This window comes from Rutidosis leptorrhynchoides, chromosome 2 (assembly GCF_046630445.1).
Source record: "Rutidosis leptorrhynchoides isolate AG116_Rl617_1_P2 chromosome 2, CSIRO_AGI_Rlap_v1, whole genome shotgun sequence".
Lineage (NCBI taxonomy): Eukaryota > Viridiplantae > Streptophyta > Magnoliopsida > Asterales > Asteraceae > Rutidosis > Rutidosis leptorrhynchoides.
Window position 1 is genome coordinate 462,271,745 of NC_092334.1, and position 21,885 is coordinate 462,293,629.

At 36.2% G+C, this 21,885-nt stretch overlaps 1 protein-coding gene across 1 annotated transcript; it reads left to right on the forward strand.

Annotated features, from left to right (window-relative positions):
• The first annotated feature begins 416 nt into the window (after nucleotides 1-416).
• LOC139892543 (MADS-box transcription factor 23-like) lies at nucleotides 417-21,596 on the forward strand. The gene is made up of 7 exons (XM_071875651.1): nucleotides 417-598; nucleotides 1,365-1,443; nucleotides 5,704-5,765; nucleotides 20,695-20,794; nucleotides 21,209-21,250; nucleotides 21,319-21,402; nucleotides 21,474-21,596. The coding sequence occupies exons 1-7, from the start codon at nucleotides 417-419 to the stop codon at nucleotides 21,594-21,596; spliced, it is 672 nt and encodes a 223-aa protein (XP_071731752.1).
• Nucleotides 21,597-21,885: the final 289 nt, after the last annotated feature.

Here is a 21,885-nt window from a genome sequence, read left to right on the forward strand (position 1 = left end):
AAAATTACTTAATACTTAATTATTTTGTTTAGCTAACTGCACCTTCCTTGAATAGAACACCTATTCCCAAATAAGATCTCTTTCTCTCCCACAAATTAATCTTCATCTCAGTCATTAAGCTCAAATTAGTAAGCTTTTAGTATCTGTAATCCACATACTTTATTTTCATCATTATTAATATTTCTTTGTCCTATTAATGATATTAAAGACATCTAGATTTGAAATATCTTTCCTAGGAACAAAAACTTTCTAATTTTAGTATTACATCATATTTTGTTCTTGCCATAACATGATATTGATTTCCTTGATTCACAAAAGATATATATACTCACTTTATCTGAGTCTATTTTATTTATTTCTTTCATCTAATATATATGAAGGATCGGGATCAAGTTGCTTAATTTAAAACCCTAACTATGGGAAGAGGAAAGATTGTGATTCGAAGGATTGATAACGCAACAAGCCGGCAAGTAACTTTTTCTAAAAGAAGGAATGGGTTGTTGAAGAAGGCTAAGGAGTTGGCTATATTATGTGATGCAGAAGTTGGACTCATTGTCTTCTCTAGCACCGGAAAACTCCATGAATTTACTAGCTCAAGGTTTGGTCAACGCTCATATTTATCGATCGATCTCTTGATTGGCATATAATCTATTCAATCATCACTTGATCAAGGCGTTGTTCATTCGTGCTCAGATCTTTCGATATCAATTATAATAAGTCCAAGTATAAATATTTGGGCATAAAGTCATTAGAGAGTACAATATAATTACCAGTTGATTTGAACCCATTATATATATATATATATATATATATATATATATATATATATATATATATATATATATATATATATATATATATATGAAAATACGAATGGTATTTACTATATGAAGTTAATGTTAATAGATGACAATGCAAGGTTTTTAATTATTTGTTAATCTCCTATATGGAGTATATTTATCTTTGTGTATGTGACGAATTAATTTGATCCATTTTTATGTCAGTTATTAATCAACAATAAGATTTTAGGATAGTTCATAAGTACTTATATATGTAGCATATATATGTATACTAATCTTGCTTCATATAATTTCATACAGTACAAACTACAGATAATGTTTTCCCTGTTAATGCTATATTTCTGGGGAATTAAGAGGAATTTTTTTGATTCAGATGTACTCGGGTAGTTTATTGACCCTTTTCCCTATCCAGTTCAAGATAATTCTATATGTTAATGTGATGTTCTTACACAATTTAACTGGTGTCAAGTTACATGAGAGTGTACCTAGCTATTAGTTTAAGTTATATATCGCATACCTGCAATATTGGTGCTTGTAATAATTGTTCTTAATTGCTACTTTCAGCATGAAAACTGTGATGGAGCGATACAACAAAGTGAAGGATGAACATCATCAACTGATGAATCCCACTTCAGAAGCTAAGGTATTGTTTACAAACATTTTCAAAAATTCCGTACATGAAAGATATTTTTACTTGTTTTTTAGTTCATTTGCATGTATGAATTGAAGAATCATAACAAGGCGTAAATCACTATTCAAGATATTATTATTACCAATAAAACTAATGTAGGCATACATAAACTTGGTATCAATCACCAATAGATCTAAAATTAGTCTAAACTAAAAGGGTAGTCCCTTTTGGAGCTATTTGTGCTGATCGAAGCGAAGAAATGGTTCACCATTTTGAGTGTAATGAGGGTGAACTGGGACGTAAATTAAACGTGTATCCACCCTGGCACCCTCACCAATTATCTATCCGTTTGCACTTGCTACCTGTGAGCATTATATCGTGGATGCTCAAATACATAGATCGAGCAGCTAGCCTTTCAGATGACTGAATGAAAGATAAGTCAATGTGTGCTAATATACGATCACGGGTGTTTGATTTCAATCATTCCCAAACAACAACAAAAATACCAAATCTCGCGTATGCAGGGTATGGAGAGATAAGAAACCACCCACCCGATCATATTCGACACACTCACGCTCCGGAGGAAACCAGTTCGTCCCGTTAGGCAACCTAAATCAGTCAAAACCCCCGAGGAGAATTTGAACCCGGGAAATAATATCCTCAAAGTTCCGCCTACCCTAGGATTCGAACCCGGGACATAGTGTTCAAAGTTCAGTCTCCCATACCACTCAGAAATTAATAGATACTACGTATTAAGTTTCTTGTATGACCTCGAGAGTTTTGGAATGAATTAGGTGGGTGCATGTAGGGCATAAAAAACCTAGCTAATTTTGATTATGAGTTATATATGACACCTGAATCTGGGTATGATCAATTGCGTAGACCGATCGGCAATGTTGCAATGCATGGTCAGATATGAGGTCTAGATAAGCATGTATAAGAAGTAGCAACATATATATCTTAATCATGCATGAGGATGATAAGATCTTATAAGAAAGACATGCAAATTTCACAAGCTATCAGAAGAGGACTATGCTATAATTAGTTGAAAAGCAGGAAACTATGGAGTAGATTATAGAACGGAAATTTTCAGAGTTAAAGATCGAGATCAACAAGACTGGTAGATCGAATAAGAACATATGAAGATCTTTGGTGGATCGTAACGAGAAGGATACTATAAGGAATTAGTATATACAGTAATAAAACTTGGACATGATTGAAGCTAGTGAAGACTGCATTGAGATTCCAAGTCATAAGTTATAGGTAGAAGTTATTAAGTAGAGAAACCAATAATAAATGTTCAAGTTACAAGTGAACTTAAGTTTCTAAGACAAGAAGGAAAAACAGCAGAAATTCTTGTCGAATATCAGAAAGATCGTCTGCATCACATATGTAGAGATATTGATCAGTTATTATGGCCTGGGATCCTATTGAAGCCTAAACACGTAAGTTTCGACATGTACAAATTTTTTCAATCAAAAGAAGATTAATTTCACTTAAATTGCTTTGGTGTAAAATTACAAGCTGACTAGTAAGTGACACTAATCCCCTAATTTTGTCAGAGCAGAATTTTCACAAAGATTGTTCTGGTAAAATTATGGAGTGATTGGCTCGTAAAACCAAAGAGTTTAGCAGAAGATGAAAATTTCTGTTGAACATAGTTTCAACAGTTCATTAAGTCTCAGCTAATATACCTCTATGTTTACATTTGCAGAATATGAACAAAGAGATACGTACGTACATACACTGATGGCCAGATAATGTAAGAGGCCGGGGTATTCAACTTAGAAGCCAATCCCATTGAAAAATAGTTCGTTTTTCCTAGTTTTTAGGAACAGATCGATATAGTATGAGGAGATCATAGAGATTGAAGAGGCAATGTTTCCTTATTGGATCTGCCTAACCAAAACGGTAAGATTATTACACTCCAATAATAAACTCCCGAAATGTTAATGAACATTTTACCTGGAACGAGGCTACGAATTCACGTCCATTAGAAGCTTCGATATTAAGCGTGATTATGGATCAAACCATGATATTTACTTGATGGATCACGTAGATTAGGGACATGGGAGAACAGTAGAGAATTTGGAAGTTCAGTTACAAATTACCATGAGAACTTTTTGAGCTTCTACATAAAGTAAAAAAAAAAATGGGAAAATGCTGACATAGGAGCGAAAAACTGGCTGCAAATTTAAGTAACATCAAGTATATCACAGATGATAGATGAGATTTTTCAAGAATGGATATGCAGTTTAGTTATAAACTAAACAATTATCGTGCTTGAAAGCTAACCAGAATACATGCTGAAGTGACCAATACTAGACAAATTAGAATGGTTTTCTTCTCATCGAAACAGCGAAACTACAAGTCCAATCATTAGAGTGATCACCCAGTCTAAATAGTGAAACTTTAAATAAAATAACGAGTTGTTAGAACTTAGAACACTCGATGATCACACTTTTACACATGTCCCAGTAAAAAAATGTCATGTTTCTTGATTATCCTGCACATAAAACTTAAATTTGAGTAACCTCTAACCCAAGAGTAAGAGCCATTAACATAACCAACGCGGCCTAGGGTTAAAGGTGTCTTGATTATACCTGGAAAACGGGTCAGTTTGGGTCGGTTTGGGTAATGGGTCAAAATGGTTTTGGGTTGACATGGGTCTTGGGTCAAATGAGTAAAAATTTTAAACGGGTCCAAACGGGTCAGGTTAGGTTGGTTTGTGTAACGGTCAAAACGGGTAATGGGTCAAATGGGTCAAATAGGTCCAAACAGGTCATATACAAATTTTTACATTTATTATATTGTTTTAGTTATATTCTTATTTATTATTAATATTTATGTTTATTATATATATATATAAGAAACTATTAATATACATAATAATTGATTTAACCATTAATGCTTTCATGAATGATTGGCATATGAGTCTTGTTATGCTCGACCCATTGACTCATTCACAAGACCCATTAGATCTGTCTCTATTACTGAACTTTAAGATTTGATACCCATTTGACCCATTCTTTTGAATTTTTTATAAGACCCAATAGGTTTAAGAAAAAAACTCATTTGACCTTTTTATAAGTTTTGGTTTACATTGTCAAGCCTAATTTTTTTTTTCAAGACCCAATTGACCCAAAAGCTTGACCCATTTGACCCAAATTTGAGAGTATGGATCTGAATTGCCACGTATAGTCTTGATGTCCTCACAAGGGGTATCAAGTTCAAACCTTCGTACGTAAACATTTGGGATGACCAGGGAAAAGTACGAACATGATCACGAGGATACCTGGTTTTACCAAAAGCTAAAGTCATTGGTTTGTATGTGGACAAACATATGTGCTAGAGCACCTTGGAACCAAGACACGCAACATGACCGTCTCAATTAACATGAACCAAAATAGCTCATCTTACAATTATAGATGCAATGCAAGAAGGCCATTTGATTGTGGTACAACTAATCACCTAGTTTCATGTATTTCAAGCTATTTCTAAGTCCCACCCTATAAATGCATGACTTGATGGTATCTATCCCCAAATATATTATCTTCATGTCTTCGCTATATCATCAACATAAGACCTGCAGAACAGCTTGCGTACAATGATGATGCCAGAAACGATTGATCATAAGGCTGTAGTACTACTCAAAACTTCATCCTCAATAAATAAAACCGTTTTCTCATCATGTCGGTCACAAAACGTGAAATACAGTATTCCAAATTTGAGTAAGTTTACCTTATTAATCAAAGCTGTTATACAGAGTACTAAGTTGCAACTTACTAGCAGATCAAAATCATATATTGTAAATAATTAGTTAACCCGAGAGTAAACATTTGACCAAAACTAAATTTATTTTCGATAGTCATAAGACTTCATGTAAAGCATAACATAATGACATTTTTCAATACCCAATTTGAGTAAGCATCACTAAAACTTCCTGTACCAAATGGCAAATGACACACTCTAGTGGTAATTATATACTCCGTATAAGAGTGGTTAGAGGAAAGCAATCTAACTACCCAATTCGATGCATAATTTGGGACACGTCTCACCATCAGAAATGAACGAATTTTCAGCTTAAATATGTGCAAGGTTTCTAACTTTCTAAGTGTATAAAACGGTATCCCTTAAAATGTACGGAGTAGTTATTATAGTTAACTAAACATATAAAAAGCTGGCATGTCTTACTTATTTCTGTATAGAAATGGATGATGGTTCAAACCTTCATATGATTTATATTCAACCTTTTTTTTATTGGCTCACTAGTTTTGGCAAGGTGAAGCAGTGCAGTTTAGGCAACAACTTCAGTATCTGCAACAAAGCCACAGGTAAAAGTCTGTAATTTTTCATTCCGTTTCCCAATTATAACCAAAATAAAATAGCAATGGTTCTTAATCAATATAGTGAACTAAATTAACCATTCACGACAAGCAACAAATAGATTTATACAAGAAGGTGAGCTGTGAGCAGCATTTTAGCTTTTGAGTCATACGTAACTTTATCAGAAATATCAAGTAAATGACAGCACGGACTAGCATTAAGTTTCTAAAAAAAGGTTTTTCCAGTCTACAACTTTGAACCTTGACCATTGTCGCAATTAGAAGTACTTGAAAGTTGAAACTGTAGACGCTGAGAGAGAGGATCTTAGAATCAACCTAACACGATCTAGAGGCGGAATAACAATAGAAAGAGCTTAAACGAATATCTATGGGTTTTCGGGTTCGTACAAGTCAAACCAAGACTAGATCTTGATAAACACGAAGCCTAGACTGACATTCTGTGGTATTTGGACATGAAGATTGAGAGAGACTCGACCCAGAAGAGTTTTTCGTGTGTGTGTAATGTGCTAAGTCGTTAACCCAATTAATGAAGATTAATTAGGCTTAAATACCTCAGTTCCTATGTCGGTCGACAGTGAATGACAGTCGGTCGACTGACCATGTCAGTCGGCCGACTGTCGAGTAATATTACGAATTATATTTAAACGTTTACAAATATAAAATAACACATCGACAATCAACGTTTAACAATATTACAGGTTACAACATGATCGAATAAAACGTTAAAGTTCATGGAACTAGGGATTACAAAATATGCACTAACAAACTCCCCCTAAGACCTAGTTCCTCATAAGTCTTCGATCTGCTTCAATCTCTGTACGGATCTGTAACCATATTATTCAAATAGCAAACCTTTGCAACACGAATGTACTGTTGTGCTTGAACTCTATTTTCTGGCCTGTACAGCATCCGATTGTAGTACAATGTGAAGATGTCAGCTTCACAGCAATTTCTCAACCAAACGGGATCTAAAACCCGTATCGAGTCTGTCTCATCTTCCTTCAATTTGTCCAAAACGATGACTGCCTCCTCTGAGCGTTCATCGTAGTACCACCAGCGAAAACGTGGGCTAAAGTTCTGCGGCATTTTCATCACAGGAACCTTTCTCATATAATTTACTGGCTTGTATTTGACAATCTTTCTTCGTTCGCCCGTTTTCTTGTTTGTTCGATAAGTGATCGTGGGAAATTGAGGGCCGAATCCCTCAAAGTTCTTTGACAAGTACGAGTGTCTTATCTTCTTGCAGACAATATTAGGAATTCCGTCATAATCCCTATATAACATTTTGAGCCTAGCCACCTGCATAAATTCAAAGTACGGTAGAGACGTGAACTCGTATCCATGTTTGATGTAATCCACTCCGTACTCCTTCTTTATTGCGTATATATTCAACTCTTTAATGTAGGCCCACGCAATTATTTTTCCTTTAGCCAAAAGATTCGCCGGTCTATTAATATAATTCATCCATTCAGGTTCCGGCGCTGGCATCTCACAATATTTTCTGATCCTCAACAGGATCTTCCACTCAGCTTCTAGAACTTCTATCTTTTCTTTATTTATCTTGACCGGTAAAAACCCTGGAGGCAAATCTTCGGTCTTTTCTTTTTCTTCGCACTTACGGTTTAGAAGCTCTTCATTCATTTTGAAGTAGTCTTGAAATGTAGGTAGATCTTTATCGTTATTACATTCGTACTCTGGAAAATCACCTATTGGTTCATCTTCAATAATTACTTCATCAAAATCTTTGTCGTTTTCATTACTTACGACAATTTCCTCAAAATCATCACTAGAATAGTAACGATTCTCAAAAGATGAGCTAGCAGTTGCGTCAGCTGAAGTACTTGCTTGTTGCCCTTGACGCACTAGCTCGGCCTGCTCCTCAGTGCTTAGATCCGGCGGGATCTCCCCTTCTTCTAAATCATCAAATACAACTGAGTGATTCAGACGATCCTGCTTTGCCAAAAAATCACGTAAAGAATAATCAATATTTAGAGGAATTACTGACAGTGGGTTCTCGCTTGTGCCTTTAGCAATATCCAAACCTAGCTCATCCTCGCCTTGATCGTTAAAATTACCAAAGTCTATATCCTCCTCGAGATCAACAGCCTCAATATCGAAATTATTTTCCCACTCAAGCACCTTCGAAAGTGCCTTGTTCGCTGTAGTCTCAGCCTTTACAATCAGCAAATTCTGAGCATCAAACTTAGTTTGTAACTTCTTCAATTCAACCTGTTGATCTTCAACCTGCTTGGTCAGTTTGGCAATCTCAGCATCCTTTCTTCTCTCTCTTTCATCAGCTTTTTCTTTAAACTTTTCAAATTCAGAAGCCATATTGACAACCTTCTCACTTAATATAGAAACCGCAGCATCTTGTGTAATAGCAGTCGTGGATGCAGCAGCATGAACTCCTGTATCAGTTTCAGCACGTGTTTCTTGAGTAGCAGCAGCTGAAGGTTGTCGTTGTGGTTGTGATTGCTGTGATTGTTGCTGTTCAGTGGCGGAGGACGACTCAGTCCTTTTTGCCTTCTTAATGAATCTTATGCGCCTCTGCTTCGGCTTGTTGTAACCGAAGGACCCTCAGATTGTTTTTGCTTTCTCAGCTCGAATTGATCAGGGTCAAGGTCATCTCCTTCATCGTCTTCATCAACCAGTATCTGTTCAATTGGAACAACTGGCGGTGGCTGATTAACCTCTTGATCGTCTTCACCAACTGCGACGATATCATCTTCATTACCAGACGTACTGTTCTCATGACGACAAGCAGCACCTGGTGGACATACATAGTTTTCATTTGCGAGGTGGCCAACCAATCTCTTGAATGGTTCATCCGGACCTCTCTTTTGCTTGACTCGATTTAAAGTCAAATCGTTCAGATGATTCAGCTTAATCTCATCCTCCCAAACCTTATTCAAACCTTGCACTTGCTTTTCAATCATCACCTGCAAGAACCTAGGAAACATTAAGTGGCTCTTCTTTTTCACGTTCACCAACATGCTTCTGAAAATTACTTCGGAGAAGTTGAAGTCCGCATGAAGAACTAGTGCTGCAAACATTGAGCTATAAGTCTCATTCAGCTCATCAAAACCGCCTACCATTGGACTCATGCATCTCAACAACACCAAAGTTAGGTATTTGTATTGATGACAGAATCGAGTTCTCTTAACAGCTCCTTTCATTGGATCACCAGAGTATCCACATCTTACTAGACACCTTCGGACCTTAGTTCTATTCAGTGTGACTGGCATAGAATCATTATCTGGAAAACCTAAGTCTTCACGAACTGTCTGTGCCGAGATCTTTACAATTGTACCACCAACGCTGCTTCGTATTACCTTTCTTCCTTGTTCAGTGACGATAGAAGCATTGTTCCAGAATTCTCGTTGGTGTGAGTAGTATGCTTTGCATTCTAGAGTTATTGCAGTATGAATCCTGGACCTTTTCAAGAATTTGATAATATCAACGAAGCCTTCCTTTGCTTCAGGTCCTTCCTCGTTTAGACATGCCTCTAGATTGGCATTTTCGCTTGCCGTCAGGCCTGGAAGATTCTTGGACAGAATCACCTCTTCCTCATGTACATCTTCGTTCACTGGACTACCTAGTTGAGCCATTTATTCTGCTATACAAACATATATACAATAATCGAAAAGCGTTAAATCGAAAAATTTAAAAAAAATACAGGAAACAACAGTCGGTCGACATACTATGTAATTCGGTCGATTTTCAAGGACAGTCGACCGACATTTCGTACAAATCGATCGACTTATAAAGTCGCCCGACATAGGGTAAATCGGTCGACTTAGGAAGTCAATCGGTCGATTTAGGAAGTCAATCGGTCGATTTATCTAACGAAGCAAAAACGCAGATCCAAACTCAAATCCACCGATTTTATGGTGTTTTGTTTCAATCAAAGACTAATAAAGATCCAGAGAAAGCCGATATACATGATCTAGTATTCAACTAACTCTAACAGATCCTAATTCGTACCAATTTAATCGAAAATGAAAAATAAATAAGAAAACTTCAATAACTTTCGATTGAAAAAGAATTACCTAGATTCGTTAACGGCGCTGGAATCACAATTCAAAGATGTATACGAAAAACACGATCAAAAACTCTTTGTCGTAAAATTCGAATTTTTGGTAAATCAACACAATCGCACGAGATAAAGAAAATCGGCCGTCTGAGGCCTTTTTATACTCAGCTCGACAATCGGTCGACTTTGGTGTTATGTCGACCGACATATGTGACAATCGGTCGATACACGTGACAAACGATCGATATATGTAACAAGCAAGTAAGTCGGTCGATTTTTGGTTCAATGTCGACCGACTTATAGTACAAATCGGTCGACTGTCTCCTAATAAAAAAAATTATTTTTCGATACATAACCCCCGATAATTCCCTCTATTCACATCCACTGGCTGATTTTACACGCAAAATATTTTCGTTTTGAAGACTTTAACAAGTTTATGATTTGAGATGTGTAGTTCGTTTCTTTTTGACGTCGAGACACTATTTTTAACTTCAAGGAAATATATACATATTCACATAAGCAAACAAATAAAATGTTTTTGTATTTTTCAAAATAAATATCAACACACTGAAAAATCTTTTTGTAGTTTTTAGGATTTTAAAACATTTCACAATAACAATGCAAATGAAGTACAATTCATGTAAGAAAGTCAATGATCAAGGTTAAGAAAGATCCAAGATTGTATGGCATAAAACATGTTATTTACAGGAAGCAGTTTCTGTAAGTCATAAACCTAAGGAAGCTAAATTATCAAAAAGTATACATGAATCTCACAAGTAAAAGCAAATAAAACTAGAGAAATTGATCTTAACATGGTATCTATCTTCATTAACCTTTTACAGACTTTCCTCTTAGACATTTTGATGATCAAGTTAATTAATTACATTAACATATTGCTATGTTAGATTCAATCATTGACTTAGACATCATTTGAGATCGCACGATTTATTAGGTAGTCAATTGAGCACAAGTCTATTGACGCTTTCCGTTACCACAAGCACATCCGATAGGTCTAATTGAACAGGAAGATTCTCATAGTAATTTTGGAATATCCCTGTCAGCCATTAGCTTCTATCGTAACGTATACTTTTCAATTCATATGATTCTGATGGATCTCATAGTATATTCAATATTCTATCAATCGTGCAATCAACCAACTGCTATCAATCTCATTCCTTCTTTATTATTAAAGTTATTGGAGGAAACGGAATGAAAGACGTATCTTTCTTAATAAGTGAGTATTCAGAATATCTCTCTGAAGACATCTTTCGCTGTCTAGGCCTTAATGGGTACAGTCCCATATCACAGACAATGATAATAAGTCCAATAGAATGGTTTTGTTGAAGTATGAATGATTTAAGTTCTTCTTGGTAATCTTCACACTCATTTGTATTCTTGCAAAGACTTCTCTTCTCGATTTCATCATTATCTTGACCTTGATATTTTCGTCTTCCATGATTTCACTTCTGTTTTCATGATATAATAACTTGATATGCAATGTGCCATTTTTTTATTTTTTTTATTTTTTTAAAACAACACATTGCAGTCTTGACTTTGATTTAGTTCTCGAATTGACTTCCTTGCGATGAAGATCTCTTTTCTTCATGGTATCTATTAACTTAAATCATTCATTCATGGACTGTCTGTAATATAGAACCACACTTTTCAACCCGTTCACAGGAAAGACACTCTTATTGAGATAAACTTACTATTTTGGAGTTTAGTTACGATTCAAGAATTAAAGTTTGATAGAAGTCGGTATGCATAGTCAAATAGAACATTTTCAACGCTTATTGATCGCTTGAATATCCCAATTAGTCGTGAGACTCAATGGTGCAGCAATTTGGAATTTGCTTGGGGATATTCTACATCATGTGTTTCTAGATTATACGTCATGATAGGGGATACCCTCACCTTTTGTTGATTTCCTCAACAATTTTCTTTAAAGTATGCACCTGTGGTAATTAAGTGACTACCCTCAACCGCTGTAAACCTTTCCATGAGTTCCTTATCAAGATATTTACATGATTGTGATTATGATCAAACTCGTTTTTTTATACTGAAAATCTGATGTTGCATGTTGCATTCATTACTCCCCCTAAAATACTAAAAATCTAAAATCTTTTTGGTTTTTTTTGGATTTTAAACACACAGAAACAATCAGAAAGAAAAGAAATATAACCACACAGTATATACAGGTATGCAAGCAGAACACATAAATTGAAGTTACTCGTTGGTCTCTTCGTCAGAAATGACATCTGACAATATTTTGACACTTAACTCAGTTAACAAGAAATCAAAACGCGGTTTATCAAAAGCTTTTGTGAAAAGATCAGCCCTTTGCGTAGTTGTGCCAATTTGTATAACATCAATTAGCCTTTTCTCATAACAGTCTCGAATAAAATGATATTTAATCCCTATGTGTTTGGTCTTAGAGTGATTCACAGGATTTTTCGTAACAGCTATGACAGCAGTATTATCAACAAAAATAGGAGTATTAGAAATATGCAAACCGTAGTCACGAAGCTGCTGTTGTATCCACACAACCTGAGATGCACAGCTTGCTGCAGCAATGTATTCAGCTTCACAAGTGGACAAAGCCACTGCTGTCTGCTTCTTGCACTGCCATGTAACTAGTCTGATTCCAAGGAATTGACAACCTCCTGATGTTGACTTAAAATCTTTCTTGCATCCACCATAGTCGGAATCACTATAAGCCGTCAGTACAAAATCATTATCACAGGGATACCATAGGCCCAAATTCGGAGTTTGCTTTAAATAACGCATAATCTTTTTCACCACAAGCAAATGATGTACATTCGGATTTGCTTGATAGCGAGCACATAAACAAACTGCGAACATGATATCAGGGCGAGACGCTGTTAGATACATCAACGAACCAATGATGGCTCTATATAAGGTTTGATCAACCTTATCACCTTCCTTATCCGGTGTAATCCCGTGATTCACCGATAGCGGCGTCCTTGCAGGACGCTCATCTTCCATTTTGAATCTTTTCAGAATATCTGATACATATTTTGTCTGATGTAAAAAGATACCCTGATTTGTTTGTACAACCTGAATACCAAGGAAGAATTTGATAGTTCCCATTGAACTCATCTTGAACCGTTTCTGCATTACCTCCTCAAAATCATCCACCATCGTCTTATCTGTAGATCCAAAGATAATATCATCCACGTACACCTGTACTAGCATTATATGCTTGCCCTTTTCTTTGATGAAAAGTGTCTGATCGATGACACCTCTTCTGAAACCATTATCAATCATATAGTTGGACAACGTACCATACCACGCTCTTGGAGCTTGATGAAGCCCATACAGTGCTTTTTCTAGACGATATACCTTTTCTGGAGAGTGTGGATCTGTAAAACCCGGTGGTTGTTTAACAAACACGGTCTCATTGAGAGTCCCGTACAAAAAGGCGCTTTTGACATCCATTTGATAGACCTTGAAGCCTTTAAAAGATGCGAATGCCAAAAATATTCGAATTGCCTCAAGTCTAGCCACTGGTGCAAATACTTCATCATAATCTATATCAGGGATCTGCTGATATCCCTTCACAACCAATCTAGCTTTATTTCGAATTACAATACCTTGCTCGTCCTTTTTATTCTTCCATACCCATCTAAGCCCATAAGGTTTGCAACCATGCGGCGGAGTCACTAGTTTCCATACTCCTAAATGCTTGAATTGCAAAAGCTCTTCTTGCATGGCATTTACCCAATCATCATAAAGAAGAGCTTCCTCAACAGAATTTGGTTCAATTTGACACACAAAGCATGAATATGCATGTAAGAAGAGTTTGCCTGACCTATTTAGTGAAGAATAGAAAGCTTGCATAACATTCTCAGTTGAAGCTTTCTGATTTTCAGACGTTGAGGCATCATTTGATGGTGCTCCAGAAACTCCTTTCGAATCAACAATAAAATCATCTAAGTGTCGAGGTAGGACAACTGTTCGTGATGATCTACGAACACCTTCAGGTCCTGGTTGTTCTTCCTGAACTTCTACATTTTGTGGCAGATTATGAACACTTTCGCCACTGTCTATAGGTTGTGACTCCTCTTCAGAATCAGATCCATCATAAGATGGATCATCTTGATAATCACCGGATTCTTCATCATCTTGAACAAGTTGTTGTTGCGGCACTGGGTGATGTTGTGGTGCCGTTTGAGATTTCGGAACCATTTGTGATGGAGACGTCTGCATTTCATTCAGTAATCTTGCAATAACTTCATCATCAGTAGCAACAGACGGAAGACCAAAAGAATCAAACAAATTTTCATAATCAAACTGCCATGAAAAACCTTTCCCAGCAGGAATAGCAGCATTTCTTTGAACATCTACTTCAAAATGTTCTTCAACACGTTTAGATACAGTGTTGAAAACTCTTTTGTTTGGATTCCCATAACCAAGAAATATACCAGGAACAGCCTTAGGATTAAATTTTCCTCCAGTATCTCGTATCATGATTGAACACGGTGCACCAAAGGGTTCGAAATGTTTAATGTTAGGCTTCCTTTTATGTAGCAATTCATAGCAAGTCTTTCCATGTCTCTTGACTACTAACAATCGGTTCATTGTATAACATGCTGTAGCCACAGCTTCACTCCAGAAGTTAACCGGTAAACTTGAGTCGGCTAACATAGTTCTAGCAGTTTCAATTAACGTTCTGTTACGTCTTTCAGCAACACCATTTAATTGCGGAGTATAAGCTGGACTGAACTGTTGTTGAATGCCTTTCTCATTGCAGAAACTCTCCATCTGCTGATTCTTGAATTCAGTACCATTATCTGTTCGAGTCTTCCTAACCTTTAACTTGTACAAAGATTCCAGCTTCAAAAACAACAACTTTATATTGTCAAACGTGTCAGACTTCCTTTTTAACATCACTACCCAAGAGTATCGTGAGTATTCATCAGTCACTACCAAACAATATGAATCTCCAGAGATGCTTGTTCGATTAATCGGACCAAAGAGATCCATATGTAACAACTCTAGAGGAACAACAATTGAATGATGTTTCTTTGTTGCATGTGACTTTTTAGTCTGTTTCCCTTTCTTACACGGAAGACATCCTTCAGGAATTTGAAAACTCTTAACATTTACTCCCTCAATCATATTATTATGAACAAGATTGTTCATCTTTCTCAAGCTCAAATGACCCATACGCTTGTGCCATGAAATTGATTCTTGTTCTGTAGCTTTGGATATGAAAGCTTGATGACCTGTTGCAGCTTTAACATGGGCTGTTGACATATCCAAAATATACAAATCTTTATTTCTGGGAGCTGTCATAAGAATCATCTCTTCCGGTATTACATACTCTTTCTTCAAAATGTAGCATCTTTGATCATCAAAGGCAACCTTATGCCTTTTATCTGCTACTTGCGAAACAGACAGCAGATTATTTGACATCTGCTTCACAAAATTCACTTTATCAAAACTAACATTAGCATTAGCAATCACACCCTGAGCTGTAATAAAACCTCCTTCATCTCCTGCAAAAGAAACAGATCCTCCATTTACTGATTTGACATTAGAAAGTAAGGACATATTTCCTGTCATGTGCCGGGACGCCCCACTATCAACAATCCATGTATTTCTACTCGGATCGTAGGCGACCTGCACAACAAGAAAAGAAGTTAGTTTGAGATGGACACCCATGCCCGAATGGCAGTGGGTTTCCCATCGACACCAATAACTTGCACATCCATCCATTGACCCTTTGATCCCGATGGATCATTGGACTTGTCAACAACCTTTGTCTCGGTTTTAGGCTTCCAAACGGTACGTTTACCAACAGATTTCTCATAATAGTCATTCGTTTGAAAAATTTTATTCACACCTGACTGTACCCTTGTGGATGAATTAGCAATAGAATTTGACTTTGGTTTATAAAAACCTTTTGAACTATTACTTGAAGTACCTATGGAACTGGAACTAGAAGCATAGTGTGTAGTTTTCTTTTCAGTGTCAGATTTTCTTTTTGGTGTTTTCCAACGCTGTTGACAGTTAACAGCACAGTGACCCTTTTTCCCACATTTATTACAGTTTTGAGTTTCTTTTGTACGTGTTTTTGAACTCAGATGCTTATTGGGAAAAGACTGTTTCATGGGTGGCATAGGCTTCTCAACATGATGTTTCAAGCCTGGTCGACGGTTAGGATGCACATATTTAGGCACATTGTTAGTATTAGGGCTCCTTTTATTAAATAGTTCTTCAGGTGCTTGTGTAAGAACATATTCTTTATCTAGGTTGAGTCCCTGCTGATACTTGACAGGTGTCTGAAATATTTTCTTTCCATTAGCGTTCCTAGAGTTTACTTGTTTTCTAGGTGTGGGTTGTCCGCTTTCACTAGCCTTACTAGCATTCAATGGATTTTTCAGGATAGTAATTGGTTTGGATTTTGGTGTCACAAACTCTGAAACTTTTTCATACACTGAATCAGATTTACTGTCCTCAGCTAAGTAGTCAACAATCGGCTTAGTGCTGTCTGATTTTTCATTCTCTACAGGCTTAACACTTAGGATTTCACTAAGGCAAGAATCAGAAGGTTTATTAATGTACTCATTCCTAAGAGGAGGAGGACACTCTTTATAACCTAAACCCTTTTTACCATCATTCTTGTTATAGACAGTATAGTCAATGACATATGACATTCGCTGCCAAGTGTCATTTCTAGCCTTTTCTGACTCATACTTAATCTTAAACTCTTCCTTTTCTCTCTTAGTACATTCAAGTTGATTTAAGTACATCATTATGGCCTTTTGGTCACCTGAAATTGTAGCTCTTAAATCATGAACTTGATTTTCTAGAGTTTTGATTGTCTCCCTGAATTCCTTTTTATTGTTAAACTGAGTTAAATTAGTCTCGTATAGGCCTTTTACCTCAAGATAAGCTGCTTTAACAATCCTAAGTTCCTGTTTTACTTCGGGACAGTATATACATCCTAAGGGAATATCATTCAGTTTAGAAACTATGGATTCAAGTTTAGCAATTTCTAACTTATGATCAGCACAATCGTTACATACCAAAGGAAATTCAGTTTGTACCTTAGAGTCTCTTGATGTGTTTGCCATGAACGAATACTGCTTTTCTTCAGTCTCTGATTCAGGTTCAGATTCTGAACTAGAACTGGAACAGTCAGAATTATTCAACTCAACTGAAATCTTGACATCATCTATTACAATAGTTTCTCCATCTGATGAAGACGAACTACTGTAATCCGTCCATACATCGCCATCATTGTGCATTTCGTATTTGAACTTCTCATACACTCTCTTGTTAAGAACACCTCTTCTAACATATCTGATCATTGCATAAGTTCGCTCAATTCTTGCTTCCATCTTGCAGATATAACACATGCATTCTTTCGCAGTACCAACACAACCAGCTTTCTCTCTTTCTTGTTTCTCACTTTCAGTTTCTTCTTCGGTCTTAGGCATTCTAACAACGTTACCATGATTTTCATCATCAGCAAATACTGTCCAATCACAACCTTCGTCTGAATATGTTGCAATTAAGCCTTTTGCTTTATCATTTCTGATAGTATCACCGCTCGTTGTTTCAACTGGCACATTAACCTTTGTCTTATTATACTGATTGTGAAATGGGTTGTGAAAACCAGTTTTCTGTGGCCTGGTACATGTTCTTTTGAAGTGTCCTAACTCATTGCAATTAAAACATCTCACTTTTGACATATCAAAACCTAACTTAGTATCTCTAGTAACACCTAAGCTCTGTTGACCTGTCCTTTTCAGAAATTTCTTCGCTCGTCTAATCACACTACCCATAGCCCAGAGGATATCCATCTTTTCAAGTTCATCCTCATCAATCTGCTCATAATCTTCTGCTTCTAAATGAGCATTACCAATTTGACCACCAACCATTTCATTATAAGAATTAACTACCAAAGCAACTAAAGCCATATCTTCCTCTACAACTGAAAGGGGCCTAGTTCTTAAATTCTCAGTGTTGAGAACTACAGTTTTTGGCTCCTGTCTAATGGTGGACTGATTTGTATTACTAGGCTTATTTACTTGGGTTGGAAACATCACATTTTGAGCAGGTTGTGATCTATTTACAGCACTCTCATTAGAAACAAACGCTGTTTGTAGGGGAGCATGAACATTGCTCAATCCAGAAGTACCAGCTTTGTAAATTATAGGACTCTGTTGACCCTCAAGACGTTTCTTCTTGGTTTCCATATCCAAGTCCTTTACCATCAATTTTGATGTGAATTTATCTAGGGTCAGTGATTCACCAGCAGACGAAGCTCTGTCCTCTATCTGTTCAATAAACGCATCCCACATGTGTGGTAAACCATCTGTTAATTGTTTGATAGCTTTCTGTTCTGTAACTTCTACACCTAAGTTACCCAATTCAGAGACAAGATGACGATAGCGAATGATTGTCTCTTCTAACGTTTCATGACTTAGAGCAGCAAACCTTTTCCATTCACTTTTGATTACTTTAGCTTTCTTTTCACGATACGCCTTATTTCCTTCGACACCTATCTTAATAGCATTCCAAAGAGAATATGAAGTTAAGTGCATTTGATATTGATGATAAATATCACCGTCTAAACCCTGGGTCAATTGAGCATAACATCTACATTCTAAGGCATATGTTTCTTTTTCTGTCACGCTATAATCTTCATACTTCTTACTATTACCATCAGTACCTAAAGGCTCTTTATATTCATGTTGTATCAAATCCCACATTCTAGGATCAAGGCCTCTAATGTAATTCATGAACCTAGCCCTCCATCTAATGTAATCATTTGTATTATCAAGTCTAGGAGCACGATTGGCACTGCCTGATTCACTATCAGATAGTAAAATGTTTTGAACGCCGGAAGTAATTGCCATTGCCTGATCAGACATTTTAAATTTTGATTAAGGTTGAATCTGATCCTAAGTCGGTCGACTGTTGGTGACATTCGGTCGATTAACAGATACAGTCGGTCGATGAACAACTACAATCAGTCGATGAACAACTACAATCGGTCGACTGTCAATGATTACTTGGTCGAAGTTCTGTTTACATTTAGGCAAATGGTAGTACTTTTTCAATCGGTCGATGTTCCTTTAATCGGTCGGTTTAGAACTTAAGTCGGTCGGTTTACAACTTAAGTCGGTCGGTTTATCATATGTCGGTCGGTTTAAAGACAATCGGTCGAACTAATGACAATCGGTCGAAATACACGAAAATCGGTCGATTGTCTCCTAAGTCGGTCGACTGTACTTTCTTTCAGAGCCAGAATCAAAACCGAAGGTTTAACGTAAAAGTATACAACATTCAATCCAAAACCAATTTTTTGACCCAAAAATATACCAAGAACTCGTTTAAAACAATTGATTCAGCAAGCTAACGCTCTGATACCACTTTGTAGACGCTGAGAGAGAGGATCTTAGAATCAACCTAACACGATCTAGAGGCGGAATAACAATAGAAAGAGCTTAAACGAATATCTATGGGTTTTCGGGTTCGTACAAGTCAAACCAAGACTAGATCTTGATAAACACGAAGCCTAGACTGACATTCTGTGGTATTTGGACATGAAGATTGAGAGAGACTCGACCCAGAAGAGTTTTTCATGTGTGTGTAATGTGCTAAGTCGTTAACCCAATTAATGAAGATTAATTAGGCTTAAATACCTCAGTTCCTATGTCGGTCGACAGTGAATGACAGTCGGTCGACTGACCATGTCAGTCGGCCGACTGTCGAGTAATATTACGAATTATATTTAAACGTTTACAAATATAAAATAACACATCGACAATCAACGTTTAACAATATTACAGGTTACAACATGATCGAATAAAACGTTAAAGTTCATGGAACTAGGGATTACAAAATATGCACTAACAGAAACCATCAAATACTAAAATCGTAAACTATAGATGAATGAGGAAACAATGAGAATTTGAAATATTCTGTACATCAACTCTCAAGTAACTTTAGATAACATGTGTGGATATATGAGTCAACTTTAGATAACAGAGCATAGCAAAATTGTCATTCATGTTACAGTTGCATCCATATTTTATATCTGACATGTTAAATTTTTGCAAAAGCAGCTAGTTTAGGATACATAGAATGATCACAGGTGTTCTTATTGCATAATTAATGATAAAAATAGATAACTGAAATATTTCCCAAACATAGTGTTTAATGATAAGAAATATGTATGTAGCTTCTAGTGATGAGATTTACCAGTATGTCAATTGGTAACATTTTTAAAATAATAATATTCGTTTGGCACTGATATTTTAAGGAGTTCGAGTACCCTATCTAGTTAGAAATAAGTTCTACTGTTACGGGCTGCGAAAGTGATTTTCTTTCTCCTTGAGTACACCTGATTAGGTACGATAGGTGAAGCCATATGTGGATGGTAATTACACATCAACAAAGACATACGTTTCATAATATTAGAACTAGAACCCTTTTTCGAACCTAGAATATTTAACAGTGACAAATTTATTACATTATTAGCCATCAAGGATGTGTAAATCCATATGCCATTATATAATAAGGATCAGCATGCAAAAACTTGGGGAAATTAAATGCGGTTCGTATTTGCAATTAAATTGTACAGACAGATTTTAAGAAATGTTATATCGAGTTATAAAATTCTATTGTGTTATTTTGGGCGAGTACATGAAGATTAACGTAAGGTCCCAGCCAAGATCGTAAAATAATTAACTCCATATAGGCTATGCAGAGTTTTATTTCGATGTAAAACAAACAAGGAAGGTACTAAACTGAAGATGTAACTGAAAACTCAGAAGTTGTTGGTAATAGTGTATAGCATATAGATCATAGAAGAATATATTATCATCGACGTTGTTCTTGCAGGCAGCTTTTGGGAGAAGAACTTTCTGGTTTGAATGTCAATGATTTGCACAAGCTAGAAACGAAACTGGAAATGAGTCTAAAAGGTGTCAGAATAAAAAAGGTAGGATCTATCATTCCAATTCTTCTCATGTTATTGTCAGCCACTAAATACATAAATAAGATCAAATGTATGAGAAAATGGGAAGATAGATAACCTTGTTTCATAATGAAACATCACATGTTTATATCACTCCTATAGGGTGACCAAATAGTTGACTTACAACTGTAGCTCACATGGGTCAATGACCAAAACTTCAAATGGAGGGATTATCAGCTAAACACATAATAGGTGAGTTGCCACCTTTATGATGCTGGGTGGCCCAACAAGTAGAAAAATGGGGAATCTTGTTTCCAAAACTAAAAAGTTGGTTGCATCATTTATAGAGAGTATAGAATGCTTCAAGCTTTAAGACAAAAAAACTCGTATAACTTACTTATGTGTAGGTGATACTAACCACACTTACTTCTGCTGCAGGAACAAGTTTTAACAGATGAAATAGAAGAAATAAACCGCAAGGTACAACATACACGAAAGTTATTTCTTTTTATTCAGTATAAAACAGGTTCTGATTAATATAATTGCAGGGGAGTTTTGTTAGTCAAGAGAATATAGACCTGAACAGGAGAGTCAGCCTCCTGGTTCAAGAAAACGTGAATCTGCGAAACAAGGTATTGATTTAGAAAATAGATCAATGTAATAATATTATAATAGTCCTTATCAACACTAATCTTCATTGCAGCTTTATGGATCTGCTCACATGCATTGTGATGGTAACGAGTTGCTTGCACCTATAAGCCTCCAGCTAAGCCAGCCACAACCACTGAAGAGCTACTCACCAACAGATTCCATGAAACTGGGGTAAGCACCTCACAATGAGTTTAATTTAATAAATTATAGATTTAATCATGTGTGAATTTTTTTTAACTTGTATGCCAGGTTACAGTTGAACTCCAAAGCAAGTTGAAACTTGGTGGATATTTGGAGATCCTCGTATCAACTTAATTATTCAGAAGAAAGTGTTACATCCTGAATTGATCCGAGATATGATTGTTATTATAAAAGAGTCAACTATATACAGATCTTATGACAATGTTGTATTTATTGAAGTTGTAAATTATAATAAATGGAAGTATACGGAGAGGTGTGACATT